The sequence below is a fragment of the Suillus fuscotomentosus genome, assembly GCF_016647785.1.
Source record: "Suillus fuscotomentosus strain FC203 chromosome Unknown F5891scaffold_135, whole genome shotgun sequence".
NCBI lineage: Eukaryota > Fungi > Basidiomycota > Agaricomycetes > Boletales > Suillaceae > Suillus > Suillus fuscotomentosus.
This window is the reverse complement of record NW_024539647.1, coordinates 1-15,769: the sequence shown is the minus strand read 5'-3', so window position 1 is coordinate 15,769 and position 15,769 is coordinate 1. Positions and strand designations below refer to the sequence as shown.

Sequence of the window (15,769 nt, the reverse complement as noted above, 5' to 3'; positions counted from 1 at the left end):
CATTGTCGCATCGCGTCGTCATTGTCATCGCATTGCATTGTCATCGCATCGTGTCGTCGTCGTCGCATTGCGTCGCGTCGTCGTCGTCATATCGTCATTGTTGTTGTCGTGTCGTCGTCATTGTCATTGTCGTCGTCGTCGTATCGTCGTCATTGTCGTCGTATCGTCGTCATTGTCGTCGTATCGTCGTCGTCATGTTGATGTTGTTGGGTTGTTGCTGTCAGGTCATCGTCGTTGTCATCGCACCATCATCGTCGGCCAAAGTGGCAAGTGAGAGTAGCGATGAGTGAGAGCGAGTGAGAGCGGGAAGAAAAGTTCAAGTTGAACTTTTGTGAGCGCACCGTCACATGAACAAACATATACAAATGTTGGACTTAGGATATTTCCAGCGCTGTAGCACAATTGATCCCACTGATGCCTTGTAGAGCGCCGCTGTACTTTCACATTTGCAATAAGCAGCAATCAGAAACATGTAAAGCATTGTTTTGAAAATACTTAATGTAGTCTTATTGAAAGCGGAGGCCACTGGAAGCGGTACAGCCAGTTTCAAAAGTTGTCCGCTAAAGGTATCTTCTCACGAGAAGGGCTTGAATAGCATTGTAATGGGATAAATAAATAGGGCCAAACGACAATGCACGAAATAATTGGGATAAGTCTACTACCACCCCTCATTATCTGAAAAGGAGGAATGTCATAGCTTTGTGACTAAATCTAATGGTATTTTATATTTGTCGACAAATGCCCGAGGCTCTTTCCATCAAAAGGCCTTAAATAACATTGTAATTAAAAAACAAGATCAGGTAAGATGTCGAAGCTCAAAACAATTGGCTCAGGTATACTACCACTACTCATTGGCTGCAAAGGTGGAATGTACTAGGATTGTTATAAATCATTCATGTTAAGCTGGATTTACAAGCATACATGAGTATATATGTGCAACTCAAATTGTTCGCAGTATATAAGCTAATATTTGGCGGCAGCAGAATTACATCGTGCTATACTTCCCACGGCTACAATATCGAGGACTCATCAATTCACTGATGACTTGCTGTTCAGCCTGAGAAACTCACAACATGTACTATGTCTTTGACATGCTGCACAGACGACATGAACCAGAATCGCGAGAGTTGCCAATAATCGAGGTCTCGTGCACAGTTTATCGATATCACTGGCCCCTTGTTCGCGCAGAGAAATTATCATGCCAGAAACTTCATTTCCATCAGTAAACTGATGAGTCCTTGATATTGTACCCGTGCGAATTGTAGAGGGGTAGAACTCTGCCGCTGCTAAATATTTTCATGTATACCATAAGAAATCTGATTTGCCGCTATATAGCCCGGAGATCTAGAGTAAGATGAGCAGTGCACAACAAGGTTATGATGTTCTTCCATTGCAGCTGACCAGGGTGATAAGCCTACTTACGCCAAATATTTTGGCCATTGTCATTTTGCCTTACTTCCGCTTTACACTACAACTTCATCCACGACATTCTCGTGGGAAGTACCTTTGGCACTTGTCAACTAATCTAGAATAGCACTAGATTTTGTAACAATGTCCTGACTTGTGGCCGTGAAGATTAACAAGGGATGACAGCGCACACCTCTCAACCTGTTTTGTGACTCTCCTTTTCTGCCGTCTATACATTGGATCAAACTACTATTTAACATCTTCCCATAGGAAGAGCCTTTTGCGTTTGTCAACTAATCTAGAATAGCACTACAATTCCTAACAAAATTGCGACCTGTCACCATCGCAGTATGTATTGTACTCCCGGCAGTGTTGATTGTTATTTTCCTCCATTATCAAGTGTTGATCTCACGAGTCAGCGGCATCATGATGCACTTGAGACAATATGATGATTGGTTAGTTACACTCAGGCCACGATATACATTCGACTCGAAGTTGCGACTCGATATGGGCAATATCGGTCAATAGACTTAGACATTCAAGTACTGCTAGTAAGGCTGAGCTACAGGCTGAATGAGTCAGAAAGATAGGCCGTCACGGTCTTCCTCATACTCATACTCATACTCATTCCTGTTCTCGTTCTTGTCTTCACTGTCTTCCATCTCTCCGTCATTCTCCTGTGCGTCCATGTCTTCATCTTCTTCTTCGCTGTCATAGCCTTCTTCCTCCCCTCCATCATCGCCCTCGGGTTGAATTTCACTCTCCAAGTCGTCATCGTCATTATCCTCCTCTGATTCCGGGGTATCCGCAAGCTCCACTTCGGCACAGTCTCTTGTGATCTCCCGTAGGACGGTAGGATGTCCAATTCCATAGTGCCTGTATCACACGAACATGTCTCGGTCGACGAATCTGAGTGATCATCAACAGTTGAGTAAGGACAACAAGATGAATTATTACACTTACATGCCAACATAGTATCCCTCCCAGTCGTCCAATTCACCAAATTGACGTCCGAAGGACTTTCCATAGCGAAGGGATGTAGTTCCGCGATTAGAAGAAAAAGCTGGAATCAAATGGGCACTTCGGATGACTTGACCGGGGTCGAGAAACCCAAATGCATCGCGGTCAGACTCTTCGACGAAAGCGATCTTCGGAAGTCGAGCACAGCTCATCCCTGACGGGTGGTTGGTCAATGGCGCCAACCATCTGACATAAAGAAGCTCAATTTGACGCCTTTTGATCGGACCTTCGCTATTGAGCCACACATCCATGTGGTAGATGCCCAGAACGCGGGCATACCAGTATGGATGTCGGGGCCTTGTTTCCCCAGATAAAACCATAACATCGGGGTGTGTCCGAATATTGACGGTATCATACTCTCGCCGAAGATCATAAGTCGTGTAATGAACCTATCAATTAAAGTATTACAATGCTAGCAAAACTTGAGATCTGTGTGACATACCTGCATCGTTTGGACGGAGTATAGCCTATTGTCTGAGATGATAACTGAATTATGTTCATCGTCGGAGAAGGTATGGTCACAATAGGTGATGTCTAAGTTTCGAAGTCGGTATAGTACGTGGTCTTTGAGTTTCGGTATGAACGCCTGTATAATATCGTGAGTTAGGAGAACGGTGAGGAAAGTAACACATACTGCTACAGCTGGATCATTGTCATGATCTCGAAGAAAATGAAATATATCTATGGGATTGTTGCAGCTTAGCGTCGGTATATAGTGATGATCCTTCATGTTGATCCCTGCAGGCAAGTTGACTGGTTGCTGTTCCAAAGCACATGGACTACGTTCTGCTTCTGCCACTCGCCGAAGGATTCGTCAACGGCGCTCGTGCTTAGCGAGTTCAGCCGGGGTATCTAATTTATTGGTCAAGGGATAGAATGCTTTCAGTGCTCGATGCGCTAACTCTCCCTGGACAGACATCAAAATGAGATGGGACGTTGTGTCAGACTCGGAGATGCACATACAATTTGCGATGTAAAGGAGTCGATCGTTCCAAAGAGCCGGATCGATCGCAGATAATCCCCCATGGCATGAAATTTGTAAGTGTTCAAATTAAATTTTTTGACCTTTCTGCCGCCACTTCCAGCACCCGCGTTGTCGGAACTTGAGCCTTCGCGCGCAGCCCTTTCTTTCGGTAGCTCCACGGTAGAGAAAGCAGCACATGTGAAATCCCAGAACTTACGCAACTGACGGGACAGCCTCTGGAATGTCCTCTCGAGTACTGACAGAGTCGCATCAGAATGCATCCTTAGTTTGGCGAGAGCGTGCCATTGAGCAAATCTGTATAAAAGTAATTGTACAATAGCATCGTGCTCTGCTGGAAAAAGCCCCTCGAAGACCGGCATCGCACACTGAGATAGAATGTCACTAACACACAACATCGACTGAGCCACCAATACGTACCTGCAGAATGTCCTCGAAGTCCCGTGCTGCGAGGCGTTTCATTTCCGAGGTGTTATCCGAAAATTTCCTGGTGACACCGTTACCATACGATGGGATGTGGCGAAATCTGTGTTGAAGGCGATTATTTTCAATTCAGTAAAGAGAATAGTGTGACAAACCTATAGTCAAGACTTGCAACTAGGTGATCACCGCCGGGGAGCGCGTAAAGTAGACGGATGAGGTGCGTAAACAGCGCCTTCCATGTACCTAACTCGCATTCATGCATAAAATCGACCACAAGCATGCGGAAAGTGTCGAATCCGAGTGGTGCAAGCCTTTCTACAAATGCGTTCTAGTTTCAAAGTAGGTACTGATCATAAGGGGAATGATTTGCAAGGCACTCACTACAGTCGGCACCCACGAGCCTCCTCCAACAGTCGCCTGCACCTTAGACCCATTCACAGTATTTCCTCCATAGATGAATCCGCGGGCCTGAATTATCCTTTCCAAACAGTAGGTCCTGAGGGTAGTGACGCGATCTTGCATGTCTTTCCACAAACCAAGGAAATCGAACGAGACTTTCGGCATGAGACAGCACGGACATGGGCAAGCACCCATATCCTTGATTGTCGCTATAAGAACCCTAAGATATTGATCAGTACTTCAACGAAAATGTGTACTTTTCTGGATAATCAGCCGAGTAAGTAAATATGCGCGGAAATACCCTTCTAAATATTCCATCTGGACACCGGAGCACGATTCCGTGACGGTATGCATGAAGGAATTCCGCGTCTAACAGATGTTTCCAACATGCATGGAATAGATCTCGCCGACAATGCACATGAAGGGCTGCCATGCCGCTTTTTGATATACGCGGCAAGCTGCTGAAGACGTCCTTTATATTATCCGGAAGCTAAAAAATCTACTGTGAGAGAGATATACAGTATGGAAGGCAGATGACCTACAGAAGGTAAGAATCCCACAAGATGGCATGCGCCAGATTTGGGTGCCGAGCGTGCATACTTAGTTAAATTTCCGAAATACAGATAAAGAGGCCAAGCCTTGGCCGTTCCGAAGGTGGCTAAATGAGTTGTGTCCGAAAAAAACATCAGTCCAGCGATAACGCGTTCGAGTGAGCAGCCAGGTTCTTTCGGCTGTTTATACAGGTCTTCCTGAGCTTCTAACCAGGAGTCGGAGGTATATAGCTCATCAAATACACGTTCTTGATGACCGTCCAGCGGATCCTTCCATAGACGCTTGAAGGGGAAAAGATGGAACACGCTGGCTTGAATGTCAGCGAACGCGGAACGGATCACTGATATAAGCGGCCGGTAGTGAAATCCCGAAATGTTTAATGATCTGGCCTGGTCGTCTTTTGATTTGGAAGGTATGTCAAGCGCGACGTCCTTCTCTAACCAGTCATCTGGAAAAATAACAGGCCCCTTTTTTCCATTATTATCCAATGCACGCAGACTTCTCTTTACCGAAAATCCATCCAGGTCCTTGGGGTTGAAGTCTCTCGCTTGAATAACATCTTTAACAAGACGCGTGATTTCGGCCTCAGATTTTTGATGACTGCCGGAATTCATCCATGTCATCAGACGATAGACTGTCATATTGGAAAAAGGATGAGGTGGTACAGAGACTCTAGAAGATGAATCGGGCCCTTGAATATCTGTGCCAATAGTCATTGGACAGGAATCAGCTAGCAGCGTAGATGGGACGTAATTATCGGGTTCGAATGAGGGGCGCCTAGGATATTGTCGACAAAGTCCGATAACGTTGAATGCTGTTTGAAGAGAATCACGCAGCGTCAATAAGACTCGTAGAATTCTGCGGGGCGGCGAATTGTGAGTTTCGGTCACACGAGACGGATAATCCCCAGGGGAATCTGAAAGGTTGATATCTTCATCGGCAGGCAGAATATCGACAAAATTTCTCGGGGCTGGCCTAGACGTGCAGTTGAGAAGGATGTTGACCAGAGTCCGCTGATGATCCACGAGTGAAGCAACCATTAGTATGTCATAGGTCCAGGATTCTGCGCAAATGCACACCTAGATCATTCTGGCCATGCTCAGGCACCGCAGTGATATCACAAGCATCTTCCGTTGACATTGTAACATCGAAAGTATCCAATTCCTAGAATACAGAAGTTGAGACACAGTGGTACGAGGGGTGCTGTCACTAGCCTTTGAGTTGATACCGGACTCAACTTGGGGTGATGTGCAGAATGTCCTGGGTCCGCATCTAGCTATAGGTTTCGAGCGATTCATCATTGTAAATACGATTGGTCGTAGCTGCGGGTTATCATAATAATCAGCCGATTTCAAGTTATGAGAATTGAGTCCGACTCAAGGGTTGAACCCAGACTCGGATTCGGTGGAGTGATCATGGCTTCGAGACGTACGGGAGTAGTAGCTGTAGTGAGCCTTTGCAATACTTTGATCAACTCATTTGCCCGGTCCCTCCTTTTCTGCGAGGCTAACACGCTGGCCTTCTGGTAATGTTTGCATGTAGAACGATGTCTACTAAGTCCGCGAAAGTCTGTGTCCTTCTCCCAAGAGCAACGTGAGGCACCACATGACACCGTGACCATTGAGAGAATAAAGATAATGAACAGAACCCAAGGCGATCGAGATAGACGCATTCCACTACAACCGTGACCGTGCCAGTGATGGAACTATGATGAAGACGGACTCCGAGTCAAACACCCATAGGCAGGTACTAAGTTGTCACCAACGAAAAAAAAAACTATAGTTTGATTTGAAGTCGGACATTGACTCGGATATTTCCAAGTCGGGCATTGCCCGCGCCAGTTCTCCACAACGCTGAGACATGTCACAATCAGTGTCTCGCATTAAAATTTTCGTCAATTCATCCATGTGGAAGAGCTCGCGACAGACACCGTAAACAAATGAAGGAAAGAAGACTAATAAGAGCTTCCAAAAATGATACAGCTACAATATCTGAAGGGTCCTGACATGTCCATCATACGTCGGACTTGTGCAATGATATCATCATCAGATGCTATCCTCATGTATTCTTCGCCATACTGCGCCAGTAGGAGTGCGCTGAACGGCTGTCCAAGAGGAATAATCAATCGCGTTGCACTTACTGCTGCTCCAGTCAGCTCCTCTTCGAGGATCACATCGGGTCCGACCAGCGACCTCAGGTAAAAGGGAAGCACGAGCTGCAAATGAACTTGTCAGTCACTGTCGCAGAATGAAACTATGGTTTTCAGTACAGTACCGGTACCAAGAATTGAATAGCCGAAGAAAACTGCAGGAAAAAAAATTGAGTTGCTAGCACACATTGATCAATCAACGACGTACTCCAAAGCACAGCAGGTACACCAATCTCATCTGTGAGGGAGTTGAACATGAGAGGTCTAGATCATTATCAGCAATGACAAATTGCCAGCCATCTTCGCCAATTTCATCTGTTGAACGTAATGTGACGCTGTACATCGTCAACATACAAGCCTCGCTGGCAAGAGCAGAAACCGAACATACCCTCGCTTAATGGTCCCAAACCGGTGCCAATACTTTCAAGACCGTATCAGGAGCACTCCTTCATGGAGCAAGTAGAAGTTGGACGCACCGCTCTGTCAAGACCAACACCATGTAAACGAATATCTCCCATGACCATTCGGATATCATCTCTAGTCTCGCCCAAGAATGTAAGCCCAAGCTGTATGCGCACGACGCCTGCAAACCATAACTCAGACTTATCCTCCAGCATTCGAATTTGATCGCAACTCACCTTTAGCACCATCAGCGCCGACCATCCACTTGGTATCGAAAGTCTCCAATATGCCGTTCTTTGCTAGAACAGTCGTGACACCTTCACCAGACTGCTCGAACGAACGCAGTTCTGTGCCCATCTCGACAGAGCACGAAAATTTCTCTAGGTGACGTCGCAGAATCACATCTAGGAGTTGCTGACCTATCAGCTTTGGAACGTGCTACAATAGGAGCAAATCATCAGCATGACTGCTCGAGAGATGGTTCTGTATAGTACGCACGAATGGTATCGTAGGGGTAGGTTCCACATGCCAGGTCACCAAAGATTCTGTCACAAATTCCATTGTCCTGTGCTTGTAGGAACGGATTGTGAGGATGGGTTTAGTTGACTTCTGGGACATTCAGGAAGTTGAAGAGTTCGAAGGAGCGTGGCTGGATTATGTATTAAATGAGACTATAGGAAATTAGAGAAGTATTGGCATGACACACCCAGATTCCAGGACCACGCTGTCCGATTCGAGGGTTAGGGTCTTTGTCAATGATACGAACTGGTATACCGTTCTGGAGGAGCATTAACGCTACTACCAGACCTGCTGGCCCAGTGCCTACCTAAGAAAGAGGAACTAAGCTGAGGGGCAACCATCCATTAATATGCGGTTCACTTATGACTAGTACGGGAGGATGAGTAGAATTCATTGTAGAGTTCAGAGGTTTTTGGGCGAGGACGATAATCAATGCCAGGAACATCCCCTTTGAGTAGAGGACCGAATGGTGATGCAGTGAAGGGATAATTGTAACACTTGCCACCGTTGGAGTGGTAAGCGACGGAGAAAGGGTTTAAACCTGGAAGTCGGAAAGGTGGGTAGGGTTTGGTGGCCAGTCCAACGGCAACTGTAGTAGTTTCGGGAAGATCAAACATCTTGATTTCCCAATAGTAGACCTCGTTCAATTTGGGTAGGGGTAAATTTGACTGCACGCGCGAGGCGGATGCAGGATCGGGAAGGAAAGTGATTTCCATGCGAGCATGAACCAAAGGTGAATTAATAGTTTCGTAGTCTGGCTCAAAGGACCATGCTGAGACACCCTTCTCCTGGATAGAAAGGAATTGAGATAATGTGATAACGTCGAACATTTTCAGAAACACTCTCGAGCCAGCGAGACTCCACACCTTCAAAGCCTCCTTCCCCGTCTATAAGCTCCTCTCGACTCATGTCGGTAGGTCCATCACTGTCTCGCAAGACAATACCACGTCGTCTTCGAATGAATGATATAAAAAATACTAGAAAGATGAGGAGAATGAAAAGTAAAGTGGAAAGCACGATAAGCAAAGGCAATCATCATATGAAGAGAAGAGCATCTGGCGCAGGCTGTGAATTGAAGTTATCTCAGGCTTGAGGTCTGAAAGCTACCCAGGGAGTCGTCGACGATGTGGCTGATGTTGACGACGACCTGTACTTTTAGCAGTGGGCGCTGAAGTATGCCGCTCTCTGCAGACTTTGGTAGGTTGACAGTAACGGTTTGAAACACGTGGGTTATTTTGTGCGGAGCAAGGTCATGCGGCTGCAGTCACCTAACATAAACATCATAGTGACAATATCGAAGACTCAGAGTACTCATCTGAGGTTCACTGACTTGAACTACTAGTACATCATCGTTCATACAGTCACGGTTCTGCCTGTGCATCAGAGAACCTGTGAGAAGAAGATATCGTCATATATCGTAATATATTGTAATATATAGGAAAGTTTTTCGTCACATTGTAATATAAAGTGATATAAAGCAATATATGACCATGTAAAAGCACCATAATCAGCATAATCCCCAGCAAGAACTCACTGGTTTACTGATGGTAGTACATGCTCAAGAAACACTGGTACTTGACATCCTGGTCAATACCACGGTAACGGTGCTTAGTAGTCAACGTTAACTACTAGTAGTAGTCCAAATCTCCTTCGTAGTACCAGCTGGGGAAAGTCGTGTTATACATATCATGTCGGAATACTAGTGACAGTAGCACTACAAATTGATCATTGTTGATATTGATATTATTAAAGTGCGCTGTGTGCAACGCAATCAGTATTTGTAAAAGATATGACAAATCACCCTACCTTCGACTCGGATGGCCCAAGGTCATGGTACTGGTATTTTCCATCTTCGACTCTGCAAGTATGCTGTCCACGCACGCTTTCAAGCGATCTTCAGCATCTTCCGAATCATCGTCCTCCAGAGGCAACTTCCGCTCAGCACATATCTCCTCCAGATAATCAAGTTGCAAGTCTGCAACTTGATAGGCAGCGAAATCATGACTGTACGTAGTCACAGTGAAGTCTGCGTCATCTTCAAGCTGCTGCAAGGAACGTTTGACTAAAACCCTTTCGAAATAGGAAGCCTCTATCATGCTTTCAGCATATTGTTTAGCATAATTCTTGAAAATGGCTTGAAGAAGTACTGCGTGTTTCTCGGCTGATTCGAGCTCCCAAGCTGCGGCGAGAGCCCGTAAACGCTTGCTTTCGACGTCAGCTTCGCTTTGCGATGACAGCTGTATAGACAGTGTCATCAGGCATAGCCTTCATGCTTTCTTTGAAGATCTCTTTGCCCTGGTACAATGCTTGTCAATGTGACATGACCTGTGACTAGTAGATAATGCTTGAATACCTGATGAACATCTACCAGGCTAAGATCAACCTCGTTGCGCTTCAGAAGATTCTTCGTCATGAAACGGTGTTCCAGAGCAGTAGGGACATGCCCTCCTAGTTGATAGGGCCTGAATTTGAGGCTAGCGCGCTTTGCATAAGACGACATATGGCGTGTTACGGGGGGAGGCCCTTTGGAAGTGATTGGGTGGCACAGCGTTGGCCACCACTACAAGATTCTTCAAATGATGATTGATTGGGGTTTATGGGGCCCATTATCCGACTATGATCATTGTCATAGTAAGGGCGCTTGGTGACATGAGGAGCGTCATCATGATCCTGGATAGATCGCTTGGCGAAAATATCAGCAGGCACCCCCAACACTTTCTCGAAATGAACGGGACTAGAGACTCCAACTGGAGGAGGTGCAGAAATAACAGGGGAGGAGGACATGTTAGTGTGCTTGTCACGGTCTCGGAGGGGCCTCTAGCTTGACTTCCGGACTCAGAAGATATCAACTGGTGTCATTGGTGTGTGAGAGTCGGAGTTTCAACGACCGTAAGCTGGCAGCCCAACCTAACTATGTCAGCACCACTGCCTGGATCATAAGTTCACACAGAGAAAATGTTAGTGACATATTGGGTATCAACAAAACTTCCCAGTACGGTATCACTGTACCATATCTTTGTGTTTCAGATGCCGCGGAAATCAAATTGCTTTCATAGTAATATCAGCCACCGATTTCCAGTTAACATGTTCAACGTTGTATACTAGTAGGTAATGTTAGATTTGGCCAGGGATCACGCTAGCAATTAAAAGTAGGTATAAGATCATACTACTTGTAGAAATAGTAGACAGTAAATGTGACACACTATTCGAGAGCTTGGATATTTTCCTTATCAGTGTCATCAGCTCGTGCCTTCTGTTTGCCTTTAGCCTTCCTCCGTGCTCTCGCACGTTCCTCCTTCATGTGAGCTTCACAAACACGAGTATGAAATGTGACCGCAGCACCCTCCGACATACCAACCTTCTCCACATAAAATCGGCTACCAAAATGCGCTGCAGTCGGCAGATACAATATGCCGCGCTCCTTCAGCATATCTCCATACCGAGGGAAGTCCATAGCAGGGTAGCGAGAATGGATGGTTGTGATGACGTCGTCAATGTCTTTCGGCGGTTCTTCATCGTCACTTTCTTCATCACTCTCCATGTAGAGTGCAAATGTCCTTTTAAGTGGTTGCGGAGCGGCCATAGGGCCCTGACTTTCAAGTTGCTGTACAGAATGCGCATCATTAGAAGCCCACGTGTTGTCGATGGCAGATGAGAGGTGAACATGATTATGGATAATGGGTGATATGAGCTCGGTTGGGATACATTGAAGCGGTGACGCAGTTCTTGCCTGACGTGTCTTGCGAATGTCATCGAAATAAGGCGTGTTGGGTAGAGTAGCACAGGTGCTATCCGGATCTCGAGTGTCGTACTAAATGATTCAGATGAATGAATAGTAGGCTTAGAGGCATATAAACGTGCACATACCAGATGTTTAGCCCACTCCTGGAGGTCTTGGGTACATATCGGATAGTGTGGAGCGTCTGGCTGCGACACATCTACCCAACAAAATGTGTTCTCTGAACCTCCGAGCTGATGCTCAGCGCAACATAATCTTCTCTTCACATTCTCGAGTTCCTTCACGTATAGAAGGGATGGATCGGACACAATACCTGCCTGTGATTTGATTTGTTTCCTTTTGGTACCGACATCTACCGCAAGAAGTTATTGAGCTGTCGTGTCACGATTGAGTCAAAAAAGAACTTACAGTGTTGACGATTTCAATCACAACCTTCTTCTTTTTCCGTCCAGACACCTGCTCCGCCCTCACAGCCTTGAAAGCGCTAGCGATGTCCTGGGAAGTCAAAAGGCGATGTGGTGGGTCCATGCGGCGGGCTGTAGACAGACGCCAACCCAAGTGCTCGTACTTCTTCGAAAGATTCATTGCGGCCCTCGTGGAGTCGAGTATATCTAGTGGATGGTCTGACTCGGCATAGAAGTTGTCTACATACGTTGTAGATTTGTCCTTGTCCATGGTATTCAAAGGAATGCGAAAACTCGACTAGTGAGACGTGAGTATCTCGCATAAGTTACTCAAGACGATCATCAAAATTACCTTTCTCGAAAGCTTGAGGCTGCTCGGGTCTTTCTTCTGTATAGCTAGCCTGAGCTTCTGATGAATAGCACAACTGAACGGCGCGGATGTGATTGACCTCTTCGCCAGTGACTTCGGGCAGTTCTTTACGGGCACCAAGAAGATATGCTGTAGTTTGAAGACGGGTGCGTCGGCGAGTTGATGGGATGGAATCTATGATATTATTGATATTGCGTGAAAGAATCTCCTGATTATCACGATCATGAGTTCTAGTATAACAGGCGGGGCTCTGAGTGTCGCTGTGCATCACGAACCAATGATACAATTAGACTTACTTTGCTCTTAGCTACCCAGTCTTTATATCATTTCAGTCTGGCTGTCGTGATGCAACTCGCCGAACGAAGAGTGATTGCCTAATAAGACTTAGTAGTAGTAATCCGTCATGGCAATGACTATGCCGTCACAGGGTTGTACAGTACCGTGCCAGCCGGGAGTCTGGCTCGGCGAGTCCTCGACTTCGCTGAGCAGGCGACTCTGAGTGACCGGTTCAAGTTTTGTGGGGTATGACATGATGCTACCGCACGTTAATGCCTGAGTCAGTGGCAAAAATGTAAAAGATGATGGATCCCGACTTACTACTCATACTAGTACTGGTCAGTTGAATACCTTGAAACATTAGTACATCACAGTTCAGCGTGGGCCATTACCCTTTGCCCAACTAGCGCCAAGTCGCTTTGGGAAGTTCTTGACATTCTATATAAGGTAAACCAAGTCTTTCCCGACTTGTAGAGGGTTCTCTTGTTAGTGGTTACATAAGTAATGCGGTGACTTTCAGCTTCGTGCCAAACCTTAACAAGTTTAAATGCTATACTTAGTATCCACGGCTTTGACTCGGAATGGCTGTTGGAGGTGGATATTTAGACTCGATATCACCCCGCTACTTTGAGCGTATTAATTAATCACCGATTCTAGTTCTGATATACACGTTGGTCTGAATATCTAATAGAATGGTAGAAGTTGTAGGTGGCAAACTCATAAATCCTTCAGTGAATATAAAACGGAAAATGACTATCATACATCACTCCTTGCCAGGTAGATTGAGGTCATTAAATATGTGTTGTCCACACGGTGGACATTGTCGTCTTGTCCAGGATCGTGCTAAAGCCACCCCCTTTGGCTCGCAGCGCAGCCAATGCTTCAATCAACCATACTATAACAGTTATCACGGCCGGTCATGACTGTCAACGCGGAAGGCATGCAGCACCTATACTAGCATGATGCCCGTCAATAACTTGTGTGGGGGTGGTTTTTTTACCATTGGCCGGCCTGCAAGGCATAGTGAGACTGGCAGAACCAGCAAGAGTGCTACTAGCTTACTTTCTGCCTACAATGGCGAAAACGTAGAGCATAAGGGCTCCGTTTGAAAGGAAGGCCACACAAGCCAAGATAGTTATGATATTGACGATGGCATTGTCGGACCTGAAGCAGGCGATAAAGATAGCTGCACCAAATGAAACGTCATACTCATAAGTAGATCTAAACACGCCTAGCGCCTCACTTACCCACAAACAAAAAGCAAGTGGCACTGACAGACAGATTGAGGGGTATGCTAGCCATAGCAGCAGCGCGATGACTTGGTATCGTGGCATGTGCTGTGCTGTGTGTCAAATGGTGAGCCAGCTTAAACAAACTCACTCACCTTGAGGGTTTCCATGTCTTTGTGAGCGGTACTAGTTTCATAGATAACAAGCACAGCAGAATGATTGGAGAGTTATAAGCCATCAAATGCGGCACAGGAGGTGGTGACGACAGGAATAAAGTAGTAGTTGCGAGCACGAGCCCGGCCTGAAGTCTGGTCATTGAACGCTAGCCGTGAAGTCAGATTATATGACATACAGTGACGTTTGTGTTCTGGAATCGATTGACCATAATTGAGACATGTTCCTTCTAGTCTTTGTTCTTTGTATCTTTCCAATGGTCGAGAGACTGCAATAACGCACAAGATTTTGAACGCCAACTTAAGGATAGGATTATTGGGAGCTCGACCGTATCCACACAGACGGAGAACTGTGCTCGGTAGACAGGATAGGCTCGAGGCTCTAGCGCGGAAAGATGCGACGTGGTAAAATGCAAGAAAATCTGAAAATGCACGAAATTATCCAAAAGTTAAGTTTATGCTGTGCTACGTGCTGTAAACTAAACATGAGATAATTGTGTTGTCTCGTCAGTCAAAGTTCCGGAGCCATTAATATGATTAAAGTCGGACAAGGTGAATTCATCACTTCCTAGAAAAGCTAGAGGGACACAATACCCAGTATGTAATTGATATGATACCGCTTGTACGTAGATTGATCATCGGGTGCGTATAACCGGGCCAGTGAGCACAGAACCGTTACTGAATAATAGTGCTGTAAGTGCGGCCAGCTGCGATGGGCTCATGGCCTCCAGCATCCGCGTATAGCGTTCGAGATGAGTACGGTTAGTTTCAGGTATAAACACGCTTGCCATGTGTCTCCCCGTGCGGCGTTCTTCTAGTGCCCACCGGCAGAAAGTAGCCGTTATTGCGAAAAACTGGCTTGACATTGAGATTATCCCGACTATACCGGTGATATTGGTGTTCACTGTCATGTAACAAGTATGACATTGTCACGAGGATCAAGGGTTCGCAAAGGCAATGTTGACGACGACTCCCTCGACCTAACAAAATGCAACTCGAAGTATGAGTGAATCATGATCACGGGTAGTACTGTGGCAGTACAGATATTTGGCTATCCAAAAACAGGTCATTCTCTACAAGACGTTGGACTCGTATCGCGCACTCCGCGATATGCGAAAAGTTCAAGACACGCTGTAGTCGAACCAGAGGTCATACTTGTGGTATACAAATGACCTCACCACCAACTTCACGTCGTCGAGTATCTCTACGAAGACGGGCTCGAGCTTCGAGAGCCGATATTTTTCGCCATTATCTAGTTTGCTTAATGCCCATTGTCGAAGCGATTCTGCTCCCAATCAGTTCCATACCGGTGATTACTTGAAATTTCGGAACCTTACCATCGGTCTGGGATTTGGTCAAGACGTCCCACGAAGACTTCACCATTCGACGTAAAGAATCGGGCGAGGGTAGTAACGTTTGGCGAAAGGCATCCACTTTGACCATTTCTTTACACTGGCACAAAAACCCTGGAATGCCGAATGGAATGAGCCTCAATTCCGTCGTCGGCGCGCTTGAGCTCGTGGTTGCAGAGCTTTTGGTTTTGACGAGTTTGGTGCTGGGTGTGACGAACGAGATGCCCCCCTGGATTCCTGGGGGCGGCGGCGGTGGGAGGAAGCGATGACCGAGTGTTGAGTGACATCATCAGCGTGATTAGATGGATGGGTGAGGGTCACGTGGGTATGCTGGGTGCGGCCGATGTTGGCCCAGAGTTGACGAGAAAAGACG

General features: G+C 46.2%; 4 protein-coding genes across 4 annotated transcripts; all 4 read right to left on the bottom strand.

Moving 5' to 3' along the window:
* Positions 1–8,086: 8,086 nt before the first annotated feature.
* On the bottom strand, positions 8,087–8,683 carry F5891DRAFT_1131617 (uncharacterized protein; the record flags this gene model as incomplete). Its single annotated transcript, XM_041364689.1, has 2 exons — positions 8,087–8,160; positions 8,317–8,683. The coding sequence occupies 2 exons, from the start codon at positions 8,681–8,683 to the stop codon at positions 8,087–8,089; spliced, it is 441 nt and encodes a 146-aa protein (XP_041217887.1).
* A 916-nt stretch (positions 8,684–9,599) lies between these two features.
* Positions 9,600–10,637, bottom strand: F5891DRAFT_1197898 (uncharacterized protein; the record flags this gene model as incomplete). The annotated part of the gene is made up of 5 exons (XM_041368557.1): positions 9,600–9,609; positions 9,660–10,054; positions 10,101–10,148; positions 10,207–10,315; positions 10,366–10,637. 5 exons carry the CDS (start codon positions 10,635–10,637, stop codon positions 9,600–9,602), a joined length of 834 nt encoding a protein of 277 aa, XP_041217886.1.
* Positions 10,638–11,055: 418 nt separating this feature from the next.
* On the bottom strand, positions 11,056–14,315 carry F5891DRAFT_1282558 (uncharacterized protein; the record flags this gene model as incomplete). The annotated part of the gene is made up of 10 exons (XM_041370541.1): positions 14,224–14,315; positions 14,027–14,172; positions 13,890–13,984; positions 13,705–13,828; positions 13,620–13,653; positions 12,446–12,574; positions 12,349–12,384; positions 12,001–12,294; positions 11,721–11,909; positions 11,056–11,664 (listed from the first exon to the last, which is right to left on the bottom strand). Exons 1-10 carry the CDS (start codon positions 14,254–14,256, stop codon positions 11,056–11,058), a joined length of 1,689 nt encoding a protein of 562 aa, XP_041217885.1. The 5' UTR covers positions 14,257–14,315.
* An 850-nt stretch (positions 14,316–15,165) lies between these two features.
* F5891DRAFT_1197896 (uncharacterized protein) lies at positions 15,166–15,487 on the bottom strand (the record flags this gene model as incomplete). Its single annotated transcript, XM_041368556.1, has 2 exons — positions 15,166–15,329; positions 15,382–15,487. 2 exons carry the CDS (start codon positions 15,485–15,487, stop codon positions 15,166–15,168), a joined length of 270 nt encoding a protein of 89 aa, XP_041217884.1.
* Positions 15,488–15,769: the final 282 nt, after the last annotated feature.